General features: G+C 38.0%; 1 protein-coding gene across 6 annotated transcripts in view; it reads left to right on the top strand.

Moving 5' to 3' along the window:
• Nucleotides 1-799: 799 nt before the first annotated feature.
• The window catches only part of LOC6541212 (transcription-associated protein 1), a 111,493-nt gene continuing 90,082 nt past the window's right edge, over nucleotides 800-22,210 (top strand). The window contains exons 1-2 of one of the 6 annotated variants that reach the window (XM_026983530.1): nucleotides 800-1,157; nucleotides 6,523-6,708. In XM_026983530.1, the coding sequence (XP_026839331.1) occupies nucleotides 921-1,157; nucleotides 6,523-6,708 (423 nt within the window). In that variant the 5' untranslated portion in view covers nucleotides 800-920. Of the gene's footprint in view, nucleotides 1,158-1,512; nucleotides 1,573-2,869; nucleotides 2,894-6,522; nucleotides 6,709-22,210 lie in introns of those variants that run through there. The other 5 variants (XM_026983529.1, XM_026983531.1, XM_026983532.1 and 2 more) reach the window with 5 other exon arrangements.

Below are 22,210 nucleotides of genomic sequence, written 5' to 3' on the forward strand. Positions count from 1 at the left end.
AACTTTTGCTAAAGCTTGTTTTGCTTGGAGGCTTAATTCCGTAGAAATGTACGAAGCGAGCGACCGACATGGCTGTATCAATTTAGAGGTTGATACTGATCAAGAATATTTTACTTTATATGGTACCTTAAATGTCAATTTAACTCTGTTGAGAACTTCTGACTTATATCCGTATTTCTGTTACTTTTACCCAGAAAAGTACTAAAAAATGTACACATTTTTGTCTTTTTCCTTTTAGCATATGTGTAGTTTTATATGTATTAAATTTCCTATATACCGATATTACCAATATGTAAATAAATGCAGATCAAGAATTATTACAGTTAAATAATATAAAAAAGTAATTGGTTTTAAACTTAAGAGCGTTTCTTAGTATTTATTTGACTTACATCCTAAAGTAACTAGAAAACGCATTTAGATGCACTTAACTTAAATATATTCTGGATAGTTTATTTTGCAACAAATCGTAAAACATCCCTTAAGCACGATTACAGAATTATAATTACGTAATAAAAATATCTTAGATTGCTATCTAGATGCCTTTCAGTGAATTTTTACAGAAGCGTTAAAGTGAAATTTGGGTCGCAAAGAATTCATTTTGTAGAATCTTATGCCTCCAAAAAGACAGCAAAATTCCTACATGCTTGTTCCTTGAAAAAAAATCAAAATCATGTTTTAGAATAATCACTTTACGAATCATATTCACGAATTTATTTTAAACTCATTTATACTGAATTGCAAAGGAATGGAACATGGAATATCTAATTTTTAAGACCCGTAATATGTGATGCAGCTCTGTGGAAGCGTTTTATTAAAGTGCTAACAAATCCGATAGACTTAAATCCGAATTTAACATTGAAATGCCGCACATTCCTTTTTGCTTAGCGCGGTTTAGTGGTTGAAAGTGTTAACGTTCTACAATGTCGCTAGTCGAAAATGTGCCGGTGAATACCTTCCGGAATTATCTAAATATTCTAAATGATTCCTCTTCTAAAGACGAACTTAAGCTGAAAGCTACACAAGAACTAAGTGAACACTTTGAAATGATAATGCAAAGTCCAGCATATCCATCTTTCTTAGAAAATTCTTTAAAAATATTTATGCGTATACTTCAAGATGGTGAACCTCAGTTTATTCAAGAAAATACAATGCAGCACGTAAGTTTTACAATTCAGCTTTCTACAGGATTAAAATGTTTGTAATGACTGAATTTCGACATTAACTTTCAAAATGCAAATTTGACAATGTTATTTGTTTACATGTGTACTTTCAAATAATCACAACTTATGCATTCATACATATGTACATATATGTACATACATAAGCGTGTATGTATATATTATTAATATGTTTGTAGATATTTAGCTCTCAGGTTAAAATTGCTTGTCGATCGGTTGCCCCATAACTGTCCCAGACACAATCGGTTAAAACTGAAGAACACAGTTTCAAATGAAGTTATGCACTTTATTCTTTTCTTATTTAATACAAATTGTTTTTTTTTGTTACTTTCAGCAACATAATTGGCAGATTACATTAACATACTGATACAATAAAAAAGAAGAATTAGGATCGTAAAAAAAAAGGTCGCAAACTAAAGTGCTCTTAGTGCTCAATTTAGCAAAGACTAAATTTCAATTTATGAGGCAATTTTTTTAGTGGCGCCGAGAATGTATGGCCATAAAATTCGTGAACAAGAAATAGAATGGCTTAAAGTATCTTCATATTTTAATTGGACATTGGTGCCAATTTCCTATGCCATGAGAATAGCTTTACCGACGCCATGCCAGTATTAGTAGTATCAGTATCTTATATGTATTATCATGTTATTAGTTATAATAAGTATGACAGCCAACTTGTATACTTATGTATTATCATCTTATTAGTTATAATAAGTATGACACCCAACTTGTATACTTATTCGTTTGGACTTAACATAAAGTTACATCAAGCACAAGGATATTATTTAATTGCACTCACAAAGCAATTGGTTATGCGGGTTAACAAATATTATTGTTTGCCTGTGGAAGCGTTGTATTTGGGCGACTCGTTTCTTATGTATGTTGTACAAATTTCTCGTCAAATAAATTCTGTGACACGAAATCTTAAATGGAACAAGATTGTTTACGATTTCATTTTCCTTGTTTTTGCTATTACTATTACTTCTGTGTGCAACAACATGCAGTTGGTCAAATGTGAGAAAAGCATTTCCGTATTGTACGATAGTGGACTGACGGCCCCCATGTGACCGGGCATGTCCGGATTTTTTCAAGGATCTAGTAATTCGGGCAACTCGAATTGTGAAAAAAAAAACATTTAAAAGTTTTTTAAGTGTGGGCGTGGCAATATTATTTAACAAACTTACGCTGCATCTATGTCTCTGAAATCTGCATGCCTAATCTCAACATTCTACCTTTTATAGTTCCTGAGATCTCGACTTTCATACGGACGGATATATGGTCATGGCCAGATCGACTCGGCTTTTGATCCTGATCAAGAATACTTTACATTCTTTTCAACGAATCTAGTGTACCCTTTTACTCTACGAGTAACTTAACTATGAGTTAACTGAGAACGTCCATTGGGTTAGCAAGTGCTTGACTGAAAGCAACTGTTGTGAAAGGGGGAAGAACAGTTAATTAGTTTAACGTTTAAGTGGTGATTTTTGCAAAGATGGCATATGCTAGGGAGGGGGAGTGGGCATTGGTAAGGCTGGGGTCTCCAAACCTGAGCCTGTTCTTGGAATTCGATGATTAGGTTGTTAGTTGGTGTTGTTCTGAATGCTCCTACTGCCTAGCTGTTTGATAAATTGGTTGCGTATTTAACTATGATCTTCTTTTGTGTCATGAAATTTAAAATGAATATTATATAGCTGCCATAGAAATACTCGGAAAACGAACAAAGAGGAATGGATACGAAAATGGAACGAAAAATGGAATGGATACTTATAAAATACCAATTGGAAAAGTCGATAAAGTCGATTTTAGATAATTACTTATTAGATAAGTCCCCTTTGCTTTGGCACATGTTGTTGTGTGTTGAGGTTCTTAAGGACGATATAAACATGATGTTTGGGTTATCACACGACTAGCACATAATAAGTGCTCAAATTGCTTCTCTAATAATCTGACTTTAGTGTACTTTTTGAATTTATCACCCCATTTATAATATCCACTGCCGAAAAATTTATACGAATTTAAATTTCCCATGAAATAGAAATAGTAAGTAAATTAAGTAAAAAAAATCTTGTATACCAGATTCGTTGAAAAGTATGTAGCACAAAAAATATCACATTTTTTTCAAAAGTTTGGCCGTGACAGTTTTGTGCGGTTTGTGGGCGTTAGAGTGGCGGGGAAACATTTGGAAATAAACTTGCGCTGCGTCTATGTCTCTAGAAGCTGCATGCTTAGACTTAACATTCTAGCTTTTGTAGTTCTTGAGATGACGGCGTATGTACATACGGTGATCAAGAATATATATTTATATATTATATACCTTATAAGGTTGGAAACGTTTCCTTCTGTTACATACTTTTCAACGAATCTAGTATACCCTATTACCAAATCCACTAGAATAATAAGATGGGTAACGGCCATACATTGGCTTCGCACTATGCAGCCACTTTTTTGGTGGCGGCAATAATTGCTCTCTCCCCGTTCGCGTAAAATTGAGATCATCAAAATCTAAAAATAGAATTCACTTGCTTGTGCGAGTATATTTTACCATTTTTTTGGTCAATTTAGTTGTAATATGATCTATTATTTAAAATTTAATTTAAAAATTTAATTATTATTTAAAAATTAATGTTTGACTATTATTTTTTTAAGAAGTTATTTTAATAATTATAATAATAAGAAGCTATAATAAAATCGCCGCTCGAATTAGCTACCGTTTACAACTGAACATTACATATAAACTTCTATTATTAAAATTAGGAAAAATAGTAGCAAACGGTAGGCTCTATGTATGTATTTCTCAGCTTTGAGCAAACGGATAAAAAGGAACTAAAAGAAAAAAAATACATTTGGCGCGCCTTTTTACCCACCCAAAATTGCGAGGTTTTTAAAAATATCAAATTAGAATATACAAAAAATTCAACAAAATAATATTTGCATTTCAAATACTGAAAATTGGTCATTTACATAAATATGCATATTTTTTTTACTTGTATACTAGTAATTTGTACTAATAAATATACTAAATAGTTAAAAAACTTTATTCTTGAGGCAGAACCAGCGCACCTAAGATTCACTAACTTCACATATATTTTCCACCTCGCGAGCTGCATACTCTAACGACATATTTTCTAGTATAAAGTAATTTATGAAATTAATTAGGTATTATTATGTACTTTTCTTCACCTATTACTATTTCTATGATTTATTTAAATAATTATCATGTTAAGGCAATGCAAAATTACAGTTTTTTACTTGGTGGCAATCGAGTACAAATAATATACAGTGTTAGAAAAAATAATAGAAACAAGAATCGCTCCTGCATGTAAAACAAAATTACTAATTATGTACGAAGTGTGTGTGGATAAACCGTTAGCACACTCATAACGGTACTTTATTGTGCTCTTCTTTTTGAGTTGATTTCGCTGTTGTTATTTGCGGTACATAGCGATATTTGAAGTGGTCACGTGTTTGAGCTGGAAAAAATAGTAGAAACAAACTACGTTTCTGCGATTTGTTTGAGTTTTCCCATGTTAATTTTGTAAGAAAATCAATATATTAAATACTTTTAGGTATGTTTAGCTCATGATAAGTGATTTTGTAAAAAAAAATGGTTAGTTTCGGCTTTTATATTCAGAATGGGGCGTGGAGTGCACTGTTCAGCTGTAGAACGAGAAATTATACAAAAAATAAAAAACGAAGGAAAAACAATAAGGGAAATTGCTGAACTAATGCATTGTTCTGAAAAAAATGGGTTTTCCGCGATTCATTATAAAGATACGAAGAAGAAACGGGCCAGGGAGCGATCCACATCCCAAAAGTTCGACGACCTTTCGATTCGAATATCCAAAAAAAATCCTGTGGTATGCCAAACCCCGAAATTTGCGCCAAAAAAAAAAGTAAATACCACTAAATATTAATATTAAAACTATTTTTATAAGATAATTCATAAAAATGAAGTTTTTCTAAGTTTTAAGAGTTTTGTTTCTATTATTTTTTCCAAGCGCCAAAAATGAAGTTAATTATTTTTAGTTAATATAAAGATATAATAAAAAAATATTTTTGTTCCTCATTGTGAAATATACTTATATATGAATTTTAAAAAATAAAGATTAAAAAAAATTACTTTCGTTCTGAGCACAAAATTTAAAATCAATGATTCAACCAACGTGTTTATATTATTTTTTCCACCATTTTTTTTGAAATTCCAAAAGGGCATATTTTGTCAAATTTACAATATATATTATGAGCATACATGTGCACATATACAATGATCGGCTGTCGCTGTATGCGTACAAGAGAGCAGCTGGCTCTAGGGGGCTCTCTCTCTGGCTCTTGAAGAAAAATTCAAGCCTGAAGCCAGCTCTAGAGCTTCACGAAAAAATCGTTTGGTACTACTACTGATATTGATTACAAGGTGTAAACATGAACTTTTTTGAATCTAACGTCCTTTAGTGTAGAAATCTATATGTCTACTAGTGCGTTAGAATCTGTCATCGTTTACCGACTTCCATGACATTTCATCTATTGGAACTGAATATATTGTTTTTTAAGTGTCAATATGATTTGTCATCAGTGCGAAAATGTGCTTCGAAAAAGAGCCAACATTAAATTTTGTTTTAAAATTGGTAAAACTTTTACCGAAAAGTTTCAATTGATGAAACAAGTTTATGGCAATGATTGCCAATTCCGAGTGCACGAGTGGTTTCAAAGTTTTCAAGTGGTCGTGAGGACATAAATTACGATGTGGGCCTACCTAAATCCGTGCTCACCGAAAATTCCATAGAAACTGTGCGTGAATTCATAAAAATCAGATAAAATCATTGCTGATTTTTTTTTTAAGATTTCAAGGGTATTGTCCACAAAGTATTTGTTCCACCCGGCCAAAACCTTAATGCGGTATTCTACATTGAAGTTTTAAGCGTTTGGCACCGTGATAAAGTGATATAGCACCGATATGGCAAAGTGATATGGCACCGTGCGACTTCTGCGTCTTCGAAAAAATGCATTTGCCGATGAAAGGACAGCGTTATGCAGACGTGGAGGCCAATCAAAAGGCTTTCAAAGGCATAGTGGCGGCCACACCGGGCAACGATCTAAAACACGCGTTCGACATGCTTTTGGACCGTGCAAAAAGCAGTATTAAAGCATGTTGTTTTGAATAAAATAATTCATTTTGACGATAAAACCATTTGTTCAGTCTTTTTTTCAAACTATGGCACGCACCTTGTATTCAATCGGAGCATTCCATTGCTACATAGTCTGAAAAAATGGGTTGCTTCACATCGAAAATAATTTAAATTAAACATTAAACAAAAGTTATGTCATAATCTTTCTTTTTTAATTTCAGATCCGTAAGCTGATTTTAGAGATGATTCATCGATTGCCTATAACAGAAAGTTTAAGGCAACATGTAAAGACAATAATAACAATGATGCTTAAAATACTTAAAACTGATAACGAAGAAAATGTTTTAGTAAGTCTTCGCATTATAATTGAACTGCACAAGCATTTTCGTCCATCGTTTAATCCTGAGGTAAGTAACATTTTTGTACAGTACTCCTTATACGAAAACATTTAAAAGTTTTGTTTTTGCTTCGAAACAAAAAAAAAAATTTAAAACAAGTGATATTTTATGTGTTTTAGTAGAAAAGTAATTTTTAGTATGATGCCCAGTGTGAAACTAATTTTAAAATTTCATTATTCTTATAACTATGGATTTTATCGGGGATAGCGTCTAAGGCAGAAAATAATGAGTTATCAGAAGATTTCGGTTGGTCAAAACTGTGGCCTGATGAATAGGTTTCCAGTCTACATAATAGGTTGTCAAATATCTCCGTTCCGCATTTCTGCTCTTTATTCAATAATGCTTTATAAAAAGTGTTACAGTGATCGGATTTAGTTAAAATAGGCGCCGTTTTGTTCGATAATCTGTTTCCATCTAGACGGAAACTTCATAATACCTCCCTCGTAGAAGCCCCCCTCCTTATTTGCGAAGAACTCCGACAGCCACTTTTCACAAGCCTCTTTTGAGTTCAACTTTACACCACCAAGGGCATTCGCCATGGACAGGAACAGGTGGTAATCACTTGGCGCTATGTCCGGGCTATATGGTGGATGCGATAAAACCTCCCATCCGAGCTCCCGTAGCTTCTGACGAGTCATCAACGAAGTGTGTGGTCTGGCGTTGTCCTGGTGGAACACTACACCCTTCCTGTTGGCCAATTCTGGACGCTTCTGGTCGATCGCCTGCTTCAAGCGGTCCAGTTGTTCGCAGTAGATGGTAGAATTAAGCGTCTGGCCATATGGGAGCAGCTCATAGTGGATGATTCCCTTCCAATCCCACCAAACACACAGCAAAACCTTCCTGGCCGTCAATCCCGGCTTGGCCACTGTTTGGGACGATTCACCGGACTTCGACCACGACCGTTTTCGATTGATATTGTCGTATGTGATCCATTTTTCGTCGCCAGTCACCATCCGCTTCAAGAATGGGTCGAGTTCGTTCCGTTTCAGCAGCATATCGCAGGCGTTGATTCGGTCCAGAAGGTTTTTTTGCGTCAAATCATGCGGCACCCAAACATAAAGCCTTTTTTTTGTATCCAGCCTTCTGCAGATGGTTTAAAATGGTTTGGTGACTAACTCCCATCTCCTGGGCGATGTCACGAGATGCCACATGCCGGTCTAACTCGATGTATTCCATGATTTGATCGGTATTTGTCGTCACAGGTCTTCCGTCGGCTGGCTTATCCATGGTGTCGTTTTCACCGACTCTGAATCGTCGAAACCATTCCTCCGCGGTTCGAAGTGATAGAGTACCATCCCCCAAAATGTCACGGAACGTTTCTCTAACGGATTTGCCTTGTTTACACGTCTATAACTGTTGTAAGCAATATCCAAACTAATCATGCATAGCGTCGTTTTGTATGTTATGTCAAGACCTTTCAAATTATGTATAGTATTGCCAGATACGAGCTCTATAGCGCTTTGTACATAGCCGCGAAATTCAAAAGACAAAAAGGCGGAAGAGAGATATTTGACAATCTTATATGTTATTTAATTAATTTAGATTTGTCAAAGCATATTGTTTTGTCGATCGATAGCAAGGGAAATATTTATGTCGTATTGATTCGTATTACTCCTATAGTTGGCTCATGGTTACTCATTACCCGGGAAATATAAGTTTTTGGCTGGGTTTGGTGTCAAGGGTATTTTGGTATTTGGACCCTCCTTTTAAAGGTTCAAAATATATTTAGAATTTAACAACTTTTTTTTCTTTACTAGGCTCCTAAAGGTAAATATGTGTTAACTGACGGTGCAAAATTACAATTTTTAATACTGTGAATAAATATATTTCGGTTTTAAGTGATAAGTAATAAATTTTTTTATTTTTAACAATAGTTAACATACGTGGTACATAATATAGTTTTATATTCTTTTAAATTTTTTGAAGTTGTTATTTCATATTTCTGATTTTTGAAGTTCATTGTCTTTATTATATCCGTTACTCGTAGAGTAAAATGGTATACTATTTTCGTTGAATGAATGTATGTAACAGGTTGAAGGAATCGTTTCCGACTATATAAAGTATATATTTTCTTGATCAGTATTAATAGCCGTGTCGATCTGTCTATCCGTCTGAACGTCGAGATCTTAGGCACTACAGAAGCTAGAAAGCTGAGATTAGACATGGAGATTTTGTGAAATGATTTTGCCACTCTTACTCTGTTAGAGCCCACAAACCGTCATGCCCACACTTAAAAATTGTTTTTATATTTAATATCTTGGAAATTTCTATAGATGTGCAAAAAAATTTTCTGCAACGTTGGCAAAAAAAACTAATTGGTGAGCAAACATGGGCATTCGATTTTAATTCGTTTTTACCGAATATATATATATATAATTACACGTTCATAACATCCGTATGTCAAAAAAATATATTTTTATTTGACCGAAATATTACAAAGGTTTTATTGAAGAACACCGACCGATTAGTATTAGGTCTCAAACTGAACTCAACTTATTGATCTAGATTGATTAACGTTCAAGCCTCGGGTTCGAGCTTTTCAAATATGGACATTGGATTGGGGAGAGAGCTTTGGAGTTATCTGCATTTCTCTTAGATTCAAGTTCGCTCGCTCTTGGATACAAGTGCTCTTAGATTCTTAAGATTTTGTTTATTTGAAATTTAAAACTTTTGTTTTCGAGTTTGCGAGTCCGAACTTTGAACGTGGGAACGTGACAATTAGGCAAAGAATGTTTAGTCTACCAGTGGGTGATTTGTTTAAATAACATCCTGTATTCGTATTACTTGGGGTTTTTCCGCTTGGCCTTGGTTCTGGGATTCTGGTGACAGTTTTATTCTTATCTAGGGGCTGAGTGCATAAAGGGTTATATGGGGTATGCTGATTTACAATTGTGAGGTATAGGGTAGTATTGGGTATGCTTGTTGTGTGTTTAAATAAGTAGGCATGTGCTTAAGTCTAAGGGACTTATGGATATGTCACTCCCCCAACCTTTGAATTTGGCCTGTCCTCAGGTCACTAAATTTGGACAATTTGGGTATAACATAACATTTGTGATTGAATTAAATTGTTTTCTGATTGAATATTATCAATAGTTACTGGGTGCGGATGTTCTTCTTTTGTTTTACAATATTTTATCATTATTTTCTTAGGTATATTTTTAAACTTATATGTTGAGTACAGAATTAGGCTTATAGTTGTAATTACAAAAGTTGTCACACATATTATTTGGAATACATTGTAGTATTTTACATGTGAATTTATTATTTCCTTGGTTTGTAAATACTCTATAGGTTCTAATTTTGTAACATTATTAGTAATGTAAATTGTTTGTGTGAAATCTGCTAGATTGTTTGAAATTATGAATTCATCAATTTGGATTGTACAATTTTTAATCTTTACAATATTTTTTCCTGATATTACAATTTTGTTGTTAGTGCAATCTTGATTGATAATTGTTTCTGGTAGATTCCATGTAATTAGTATATTTGGTTCTATGTAATTGATCTGAAATTTTGTATGAGTCTTAGTATATATACACTGAGTTTCTTCTTGTTTGATTAGTCCAACTATGCATTTGTCATATATTACTAACTCTGTATCCTTATGGTATACTTTATTATTGAAAATATAGAACTTATCGAATATTTGCTCAGTTAGAATATTATTATGTTCATCTGGGTACGGAACTACTTGAAAGATTGGAACTTTTGTGACTTCACTTGGAACATGAGAAATAATTAAAATTTCGTTTGTATCTGTTTTAAGCCAAGTTGATGTTCTTATTTTTAACATTTTTTCTGAGTTTAATTGTTTCAAGTAATCATGTTTTAATAGATTCGGGTTAAAGATTCCTAACCTAGTTAGCTGCATTCCTAATTCGATATCTTCTATATTTTCTGTGAATTGTTGTAAATTGAATATTAATTTCGCGATCTGTTGGTTATTTTCTTTCTCTACTCTGAGCTTGTTAATAATGTCTATTCCGCTGTTGATTTCGTCTATAACCATGTTTAAGTCATGGGTTTTCACGGAATTTTCTGAAAGGTTATTGATTTTTCCTTCCAACTCATCCCTGTCGTTCTGGTCTAAGGTGCCAAATAAATATTTATACGCTGTTCCTACTACATTTAAAAGGCCTCTTTTACTTCGTTTAATAATTCTTAATCCATTGATTTCCCGTTTTAATTTCTCAACTAGATATTGAATTTGGGGTACATTTGGAAAAACTTTTGCCTCTTCTATTACTAGGTTCTCAAACGTTAGCATTGTCTTCGTTATGTTTATGCTTAAATAATGGTATCCGTAACTTATCGGAATTTATATTGTTCCTGTTTGGAATATAAGGTATCCATTCTTGGCATTGAGTGGGTTTACTTCTATATTACTGGATTGGACCATGGTGATAAAGGGTATCATGCAAATAAGTAATATGGGAAGTATATGGCATCGCTTAACTTTCTTCGGGTTGTCTGGAATTATCGTATTTACTATTATTAATTTTCTTCTGCTTTTTGAATTTTGACTTATAGTGTACGATTTTCCTACCGCGATTTGTCTCTTCGAAATGTTTTTCGTCTAATTGTTCGATTTGTCCTGTTTTCTTGAATGGGTTGGTTACCTTGCTTTTTACAAGTGGGGTTTGTCTATATCTCGGGTTGATTGCAAACTCATGTCTCTTCTCATCAAGTTTATTGATTTTGTCGATTTTATTTTGCTGGACATTAAAGTCTGGGCTTCCTGCATACAAAAATATATCTGCCGGAGGTCTTTTGGTAGTGTTATGTTTAGTTTTATGATTGTAAACAAATAGGATTGTTTCAAATTTGGTACATCTATCCTCTATATTTTGTTCGCTGCCAATGATTCTTAGTTTCTCGTTTACTGTTTTATGGAACCTCTCTATATCGGATACTCCTTTTTTACTTGTAGTGACGGATATGTTTACGCCTTCAGTTCTTAACCAATTCTGCAGAGCTATGCACATGAATGCTGAGTCTTTGTCCGCTTTTATTTCTTGTGGTTTTCCCATGTCATTAAATATTTTCGTTATAGCCCTCTTTGCTTCTAATCAATCTATACTTTTTACCTCAATGAGTGATGCAAATTTCGAATAGATGTCTATGCATGATAGAAATATTTGGTTTCCGGTGATATAGAAATCTATTACGTATTTTTCTCTTACGTTGAATATTTCTGGAGTTGTTTCAAATGTCAATTTCTGTGTTCGGTTTTCGCTATATTACAGATTTCGCATTCATTAATGATATTATGGATTAATTTTTGGCTATCTGGGAAATAGTATTCTTCTTTAAACCAGTTGGTTGTTTTTTCTATTCCTGGGTGTAGAACTTCTTTATGTCTTTTCAATATTAAATCTTTAAATTCGGCGTAGGTTAAAATATCTATTAGTTTTTTGGTACATCTTAGTAATTTAGTAAAACTGTTAGGGCTTATGATTTCAGTGTATGCCCTCTGGAAAATCAAAAAATCTTCGTTATTAGGGAAGAAAATAGCGCTGTTCTTAGTGCACAAATATTCCTTAATGATGTTTTTGGCGAATTCAACTGTCATTTCTTTATAAATTATTTTGATTTTTAGCTTTTGAAAATAATGGCTTACGTTGGTCGTGTCGTTATTTCCTTTTTCTAGTTCTAACTGTCTAGAAAAATAATTAAGTGGTCTCTCTGTTATTGATATGTAATTTAAATTATCTTCACTCGAGCTGTGGACTGTTGCGTTTGCGCTATCTGCGACTTCACCTAGCAATGGCTTCTTCGATTTTTGTGCGGGAAAGGGCGTCGGTCTACCGAATAAATATGTCCAAACGATAGCTAACAGTTCTTTCTCGATTGTAGCGTAATTAATCTCATGTTCATTTAGTGTTCTACTGGCATAACAGATGGGTTTATGATTCTGAGATAGCACAGCACCAATAGCTAAATTACTTGCATCGGTTGTCAGCGAGAATGGTTTCGAGAAATCTGGATATATCAGTATGGGGTCTGAAGTTATTAGAACTTTTAGCCTTTCGAACGATTCAATGTAGTCTTTATTTTTAGTGTCGATTACTGCACCTTTCTTTAGTTTAAGGGTCATAGGTTTAGCTACCTTGGCAAAGTTAGGGATGAACTTGCGATAGAACCCACATAATCCCAAAAATGATTTTATTTGTTTTGGTGTCTTAGGTAATGGAAAGTTTGTGATTGCATTAGTTTTGTTTGGATTAGGTTTGATGCCGTTTGTGGTTACAATATGTCCCAGGAATTCGGTTTCCTTCTTCATGAACTCACATTTGTCTAGCTGTAATTTTAAGTTAGCATCCATGAGTTTCTCAAAGACTTTCCTTAGAGATAGAATGTGTTCCTCCAATGAAGTGGAGTAAATTATAATATCGTCTAGGTATACTAGGCAGTCCTTGTAGATAAAATCTTCCAGAAGATTGTTCATACATCTCTGAAAAGTTGCAGGGGCATTTTTCAAACCAAAGGGCATGCGTTTATATTCGTAGTGTCCGTGTTTGGTTGAAAAGGCGGTTTTCGCGATGGAATTCTTATCCATTTGAATTTGGTGAAAACCTTTGGCTAGATCAATCGTTGTAAAATATTGGCATCGTCCGAGTTTATCCAATATCTCATCCATTCTAGGAATGTGGAATTTGTCGTTGACAGTTATTTCGTTGAGATTTCTATAATCCACTACTAACCTAAATTTCTGTTTCCCAGAGGCGTCTGCCTTTTTAGGGACCACCCAAATGGGAGAACAATAAGGCGACTTCGATTTGCGAATTATACCTTGTTCTATCATTTCATTAATTTGTTTGTTGACTTCTTGGTCAACACTTTGGGGGTATTTATAAGGTTTTCGGTAAACTGGATCTTCGTGTTGAGTTTGGATAACATGTTTAATGGTACTTGTGAAGGTCAAATTTTCTCCGTCTTTGTACTGAATGTCTCTATATTCATAAAGGACCTTCTTTAAACGTTCGACTTCTTCTACATTCAAATGTTCGAGTCTGTATTAGTTACATTCGCGTAATTCGTTATTTATCGCGAAGTTGACTATATCTTCGCCAACTGATTTTGGATCAAACTGTCTTTCATCATTGTCCATTGTGTCAATGTTTACTTTTGGAGCGAGGCATTTTGTTGATGCGGTCTCTTCCTTTTGTTTAAGCTTGGGCTTAAGCTTGGGCTTTAGCTTGGGTTTAAGGCATTTTGCGGGCATTTCGACTTTTTCTTCTTCGTACCTAAATTTGTAGGTTCTTGAACCTAGAGTCACTGTTTCTTTTTCGTAGTCAATTTTTGCTTTTGTTTCTTCGAGATATTTTCGACATAGAATTTTTGTACGGACGGACATACTGGAGTGGGTTTCATTATAATGGTTCTTTTTAATTTTATTGTCCCTTTTATGGTATATACTATCAAATCTTCTTCTTCCTTTAGGTTTGCAAAAGTTTCTTTTATGATGGAGGTTGATCGAGGAGCCTGTGTCGATCATTCCTTTATACTGATTGTTATGATAACTTATTAGAACATGGGGACTGATTCGTTTTCCCGCGTTTCTTGAGTTTCCGAGGCAGTCTGATGAAAATTTACATCCATCATCATTTGCCCACTCTGACTTTCTCGTTGTCTTTTTACCGGCCTATTATTGTTCACGTTTGAATTTGAAGGTTGAAAATTGAGAGGATTGTTTTGTCTGCCTTGATTTAAATCCCTTCTAAAAGTATAATAATTTCCCCTCTGATCGGAAGGTATAGGACGAGTCATGTATTGATTTTGATTGGTCATAAATTGATTTGGGGCTTGCCTGTTTATATTTTGATTTGTTACAGGGTAGTGAGTGCCATAACTATTATGTCTGCTGTTAAAGTATCTTTGATTCATATTTCCTCTGTTCTTCTGCTTATGCCTGTCTAATTTATTAAAATATTGATTTTCGGGGTTACCGTCGTATAAACCTAGCTCCATCGTGGCTTGTTTTAATTTAGCAATAGTATCAATGTCTTTCCGCGCTAATGACATGTACATTCTATCTGGCAATTTTCTATCTATAGTGGTTTTAATTGTTCTCTTTAACATTTCAGTGTAGTTTACCTTATCTATGGGGTCATTTCCTAATTCTAATTTATCATACATAATCCAATATTGTACTTCGAGTTTCTCGATGAACTTACTGATGCTTCCAGGGTATGTTGTATCTTCAAGTTGTCTTATCAGTGATATGTAGGGTCTGCGATCCTTGAATGCCATTCCTAGTGCTGCTTTCATTTCCATCCATGTATTTGCTCGTTCCTGGATGACGACTTCTTGCGCTGCGTCTACCAATAGGCGTTTTATGGATCCGTAGATGATATGAATTTGTCGGGCATCTTGTGTAGGGTATAAACTGAGTAGCTACTCGATTTGGTTGATAAACCCAGATAGTTTGCCAGATGTACCATCGTAGAAGTTTAGTTTTTCTATTTGATGCAAGAATTGATTCAAATGAATCTCTGAGAGTTGTGCAGGATTTGCCATTTTTAGTTTTCACATAGTTCTTGTTGCACTAAATTTTAATTGTAGTTTTTAGGTTTTGATAAACCTACGGAATTACAAAGTTTTTTTTTTTAAGTTAAATCTTGTTTCCGACCGCACGGGCTTTTGTTTTAATACAGATTGTTTCTGACCACTCGGGTTTTTGTTTTTAGAGTGCTACTTGCATGTAGATTCCTTTGCGGATCACAATTAGTTTTGAATCACTATTTTAATTCGCCAGGCTAGGATAGCTAGTTGTATAGCGGATCCTTTCAATTGCCCAGTACAGTATTAAAAGACTCTTTTTAACTATTGGATCCTACTGATGCACCAATTACACGTTCATAGCATCCGTATGTCAAAAAAATATATTTTTATTTGACCGAAATATTACAAAGGTTTTATTGAAGAACACCGACCGATTAGTATTAGGTCTCAAACTGAACTCAACTTATTGATCTAGATTGATTAACGTTCAAGCCTCGGGTTCGAGCTTTTCAAATATGGACTTTGGATTGGGGAGAGAGCTTTGGAGTTGTCTGCATTTCTTTTGGATTCAAGTGCGCTCGCTCTTGGATAGAAGTGCTCTTAGATTCTTAAGATTTTGTTTATTTGAAATTTAAAACTTTTGTTTTCGAGTTTGCGAGACCGAACTTTGAACGTGGGAACGTGTCAATTAGGCAAAGAATGTTTAGTCTACCAGTGGGTGATTTGTTTAAATAACATCCTGTATTCGTATTACTTGGGGTTTTTCCGCTTGGCTTTGGTTCTGGGATTCTGGTGACAGTTTTATTCTTATCTAGGGGCTGAGTGCATAAAGAGTAATATGGGGTATGCTGATTTACAATTGTGAGGTATAGGGTAGTATTGGGTATGCTTGTTGTGTGTTTAAATTAGTAGGCATGTGCTTAAGTCTAAGGGACTTATGGATATGTCACTATATATATATTCTATACATATATATATATATATATTCTATATATATATATTATATATATATATACATATATATATATATATATATATATTCTATATATATATATTATATATATATATACATATATATATATATATATATATATATATATATATATATATTCTATATATATAAGTTATGCAACTCATAGTTGCACGGGGGGTGACAACCTCTCGTCACTGAATAGCTCACCTAGTGAGAGTAACCCAAATCGTTGTCATTCTATGATGATGGAAAAAGAGATCCTCAGAAAATAGACGAGTCAGATGATTTAACGTTATAATTCGATTTATTGAAATAATTCAGGCGAGAAGATTCGATTTGAATAAAAGCAGGATTGCAGTCGGCTCCGTTCTGGTGTCAATCAAAGACTGACTTCTGTCGCCGGGCCTGGTTAGAACTAGAGCCGCGGCTCCAGAGTCGTGGGAAGTATTTGTGGCCGGTGCGGGGTGAGGGGCGACTCCGTAAAGCACTTGGGTAAGCGGCCGTAATTTGATCCATGCCAAGTCGGCGGTCGCTTACCCAACGTCCGACGGTTCTGCCGCTCTGCAACAACAATTGCAGATGCAGCAGTTTTTCGGCGGCGCGATCACGGCCAACAACAAGAAGTGTCGCTGGCCGGCGTAGCGGTCTTGTAGCTGTGTCGCCTGGCGTAGCGGTCTTGTAGCTGTGTCGCCTGCCGACGCAGCGCATCGCAACCGGCGGGTCATTGAATACACTGTTGCGTTGCTGGATGAGGGAGGGGGCGGAGTCAGCGTTTTGAAGTGGGCATAGCGGAGTTGGGTGACCGTCAAGTGGCGTAAGAGGAGGAAGCGCGTGTTAGGCAGGCTGGTGGGAGGGGGTAAGGCAAAGGGGAAGGGAAGAGGGTTCATAACTCCTCCCCCCTCAAGATCTGCGTCCCGCAGATTATTGGGCCTTGGGTGCCCTGTTAGCTTCTTGTACCTCCAGGTCCAATGTGCCGTCTTTTATGATTGGGATCCCCTTGGTCGATGTTAACTTCCTCCATACGGTGTATAGGGCCACTCCGATAACCAAGGCGACCAATGCTTCCACCAGGAAGGAGAAGGAGACCTTCTCGGACATACCGGAGAGTCTCTTCAGGTTCTCCATATTAAAGGCGTTGACGTAGTGCAGTGAAGGCGCGTATCCCGTGGCAGTTATAGAAGTGAGTACTGCCGGCATGACTGTAAAGTGCGTCGAGGAGTAGCTCGTGTAAGTTCTTCCGGCCACACTGATCGTCTCATTTGCGAACTGGACTATGTAAGTTCCAGCCAAGTGGTGGGTTCTGGATCCGACCTCCATCGTCCCGTTGAAATTAGACAGGAACATTGTCCCATCCTCGACCAGTTCTATGCGCTCCTCATTGCTCCTGAGAAGTTCGCATTTAGCCTGGCCGCCCTTTAGCAGCTTGGGGATGCATCCGTTCTCGTCTAGCTTCAGAAGACTCTTCTCCGGGCAAACAGTCGTGTTTCCCATGGAGAGGCAGTCGTCTACTACGGCGTAGGTCTCTTCGGTGGTTACGGCGACTTTGTCATGTTTGACCATGACTTGTTTTCCTCCATGCGTTGCCGGAAGAAGAAGAAGAAGGCGGTAGTCCTTGGGGGCGACCTTGGGCATAGACAAAATGTACAGCAGCGCCGTTCCATTTGTTAGCACAGACGGGCGGGAAAATTCCAGTGCTTCTACTGTGTTCTGGTACGGCAAGTTCCTGACCTCAGTCAAAATTGTTTGTACCTCTCCGTGGTCAAGTAAGCGGGAGTTTACAATTCCTGTCTTAGCCAATTGGCAAGCTTGGGTCAGCTCGCCGACCTGACTATCGATGATCAGGGCCTTGTGCAGTAGCGTCGTTGCCGTGTGTACATCTCCATCGATGGCATTGACCCTCGCAGCTACCTCGTTCAGTTGTCTCAGGGACTCGTGTGAGGCGTCGAACAGGCCAGCGTTTATCCTTACTTGCTGGTCGGCTGTTTTGACGACGTTTTCCTGCGCGCGAAGTATGGCGTCCCAATCCGATGCGTCCGGAGAACCCGCAATCCACTTCCACGCGGACCCAATCCAGTCCAGTGAGCGTCGTCCGCGCCGCGTTCCCATCAGTCTTGACAGGCCTTCCCGCGATTCTTCCAGGTAGTGTGTTACCAGCGCTTCAATCCTGGGATCCATTAATAGCTTAGCCTCACGTTGAACCTCCTGAACCAGTGCCTCGAGCCTTGCCAAGTCGATTACATGTGCCAGTTTGAATCGACCGTTGACCCGCCAAACTGTGCCTTCCTGCAGCGGCACAACCGGAGCTTCATATTTGAAGATGTCCGCAGCTCCCACCATTTGGGCCACGATGATGCTTGCAATTAAAAAATGTAGCTTGCAGTATTAAATTTTTTGGGGTAGGTGTTTGATTCCTCATTGTGTGCTTAGGGTTACGTGTAGTAAGGGAGGGGCACAATTGTGTGTGTGTAAGAAAGTTTGTGAAACACACATGTACTGTCCAGCGCTTTTTTATTATTATTACTATGATTCTTGTTTATTTCCGCAAATCGGACTTATGAAAAATTTTGCCTGTCTTAGATTTAACCGTCACGTTCCTATCCTCAGCAACCTCTTCGGCCCTGAAACGCGGCTTATCTTTGGTATTAATTTGTTTATTTGCGACAAATACCCTGTCTCCTTGATCGTAAGACACGGGTTCGGAACGGGTCTTATTGTGGGTCGCGTTAGTGAGTTTCTGCCTATATTCTATTAAGCCTCTAACATCCTCTAGGACCTTTGTCCTGAAGTTTGTCAGACCCTGGTAGTTGATCCTGGCTGAGCGGTCGAAGAACAGGTCCGCCGGCTTATTCTCAGTCACCGAGTGAACAGAATTGTTGTATCTGTCCACTGCTATAGCGACCAATTCGTTGAACTTGAAGTCAGGGTGTTCACCTTTCAAACATCGGTAAATCTCAAGGAAGGTGGAGTGAAACCTCTCGATTTGACCATTGACTTCGCTTTTCTGAGTCGGAGTATTGTAGAGTGCAATCCCCAGCGTACGCAAATAGTTCAGTACCGTCGGGCACAGGAGGCCCCTCTCATTATCTGAGACCAATACCTTCGGGACGGTGAAATAATGAAGCACCTCTACTAGTCTTTCTCGTAGATGAATTGAAGATTTTGATTCTAATGGGAAGAGTTTGGCAAATTTGGTGAACTTGTCTATACAGCTCAAGTAGATTTTCTTTTCTAAGGTAAAAATATCGATGTGAAGGATTTCGCACGGATATTTTGGGATAGGTGTCGGTTGAAGGAGCGGTTTATTGGGGTGTCTCTCGTACTTGTAGAGTTTACAACACTCGCATGACGAGAGTTGCTTGCGGATCGTGCTGGCCATCTGAGGGAAATAAAATTTCTCCAAAATTTGTAGGCGCACCTCCTTAGCACCCCTGTGAGCTCTGCGATGTTCTTTTTCAATAACTTCACAGACCTCCTCGGGATCCGACAAATCTGTCACCAACCTTTGCGTTATTCGTATTTTGAACGAGGCAAAATTCTCTAAGCATTGATGTTGGAATGATGACAGGTAAATTTCCGGAATCTTAACCCCGTTGATCACCGATGGTTTGAGGTATTTTCCCAGGGTAACGACCAAATCGGATAGAAGACCAACTCCAACCGGAATGAGATGACGCACGAAGCCCCTGTGCGGTTGCTCGCACAAATATTCCGATCGGTTGGGATCGAAAACCAATTGGTTGCGGTATACGTTAATGGGGACTTCTACGTGGGGGAGTAGGTGAGACGAGTCTTCGTCCGCGCTATGAATGGTGGAGCCCCCTTCAGTAGCCGATGCAGTGTCTGAACGGCACTCATCGAGGTAATGGTTCATCTGAAGAATACGAGACAAGGCGTCGGCAACGACGTTGGATTTACCAGGCGTGTAAATGAGTACGCAGTTGTACTCCTCAATTCTCGCCTTCCAACGTTTCAATTTGGCATTGAAATTTCTACTCCCTAGCGCAAACGTCAAAGGTTGGTGGTCTGTATAAACCTTAACGGATGCAGCGCCATACAAATAGGACCTGAGGTTGTCCAGTGCCCATACTATAGCAAGCATCTCCTTTTCTATAGTGGCATAGTTTTCTTCAGTTTTGGACAGAGTGCGCGAGATGTAAGCTATGGGGCGGTCTTTTCCCTCAATGTCTTGCGACAATACAGCTCCCAGAGCATAGTTAGACGCATCTGTGGTCAAATGGAATGGCTTGCTGAAGTCTGGGAAGGCAAGCACTTCTGAAGAGGATAGGGTTGCCTTGAGGTCGTCAAAAGCCTGTAGGGCCGTGTGATCGAGCTCGACCGGGACTCTTTTAGACTGGTTCGCCTTAACGCGAGCGGATTCCCCGCGGGTCAAATTGGTCAAAGGTTTGGCGATTTTTGCATAATCGCGAATAAACTTCCTATAATAGGATGTCATCCCAAGGAAGCTTTTCAGTTCCTTGATATTGCCAGGGGGTTTCATTTTTGATATGGCTTCGACCTTTTTAATGTCCGCTCTGATACCGTCATGACTGACAATATAGCCGAGAAACTCGACCTGGGTGGACAAGAATTGAGTTTTGGTCAGATTAACTTGAAGCCGGGCCTTTTTAAGACATTCAAAGACCAGGCGAAGGTTTTCCCAGTGGCTATCATAATCGTTACTAAAGACGATGATATCGTCAATATATACGTAACAAATTTTGCCGATGTGTTCCCGAAGGACATCATCGATCATACGTTGGAAGATAGCCGGGGCGTTTTTCAAGCCGAAGGGAAGGCGGAGGAACTCATATTTCCCGTTAAGGGTGGAAAATGCCGTTTTCACGGTGTCGGATGGTTTCATGTGTATTTGGTGAAACCCCGAAGTAAGGTCAAGTGTTGTAAAATATTTGGCTCCGCCGAGGCTAGCCAGTGTGGAATTTATGTCCGGGATCGGGTAGGTGTCGGAAATCGTGACCGCATTCAGCCGTTTAAAGTCGATGACTAGTCGCCATTGCTTTTCGCCATCCGGTTTCGGCTTTTTCGGTACTATCCACACCGGAGAGTTATACGGACTTTTAGACGGACGTATGATACCCTCAGTCAAGAGTTCCCTGATTTGCTTATCCACTTCAGACCTCAAGTTCGCTGGGTAGGGGTAACTTTTCGCGTAAATTGGGTCTGAAGTGTTTGTGCGGATTTCTGCCCTTACACAAGTATCGACGGCCTCGCCCGGTGACAAGGGGTCGAAGAGCTGCGAATACTCGTCAATTAAGGCCTTTAGGGTCTGTTTTACACCATCCGGATGTGTTGGGTCTATTAAGGCATTCACGTTGGGGGACCTTTTGGCAAGAAGGGGGATCTTTATCCCAGGGGATATGACCAAGCAGTTGTTCTTTCTGTCTACTAAAGCCTTTAGATCTTTGAGGGTGTCGTCCCCTATGATACCATCAAAGGTATTCAGACCGGGGAGGACAAAGAAGGTGAGGGTCAGGTCATTTCCTAATTTCTTAAAAAACTTCCCGGCTACGCAGCGCGTTATTGTAACGGAGCCCGTAGCCGATTGGACGCGGAAGGGGATAGGGAGGACAGTCGACCCGGCGGCGATTCTGGGGCTGATGAAATTTTTGTTTGCGCCGGTATCGATCAGAAATTGTAATTTAGCCCCATCTTTCCCTTCGTATTCTAGGTATGGGACGCTGGAGAGGCCTCGGTCATAAAATTTGGGCCTTCAGTTCCCATTTCAGGGTCGTCCCTCTCTTCCACAGCCTCCTGACGAGGCATCCTAGCGTCTTCAGCACCGAGCTGATCGTAGTAGCGATCAGCTGGAAGGACCTCGCCATGCTCAACAGGAATTGTAATAGAAGGGTCGGTTATGGGCTCCATGTGGTATAGTTTTGTTGCCCTTTGGAACGGGTTCTGGTATTCGTTCGATGTTCGCTTTATTCCAGAACCCTCGTTCTGGGGGGACCTATAGTCTGAGCGGTGGGATTGGCCCGACCGGTTCGACTCCATTTTTATGGCTGGCCTCGGGCC

Source organism: Drosophila erecta, unplaced genomic scaffold, assembly GCF_003286155.1.
Source record: "Drosophila erecta strain 14021-0224.00,06,07 unplaced genomic scaffold, DereRS2 tig00000307-arrow-arrow-pilon, whole genome shotgun sequence".
NCBI classification, from domain to species: domain Eukaryota; kingdom Metazoa; phylum Arthropoda; class Insecta; order Diptera; family Drosophilidae; genus Drosophila; species Drosophila erecta.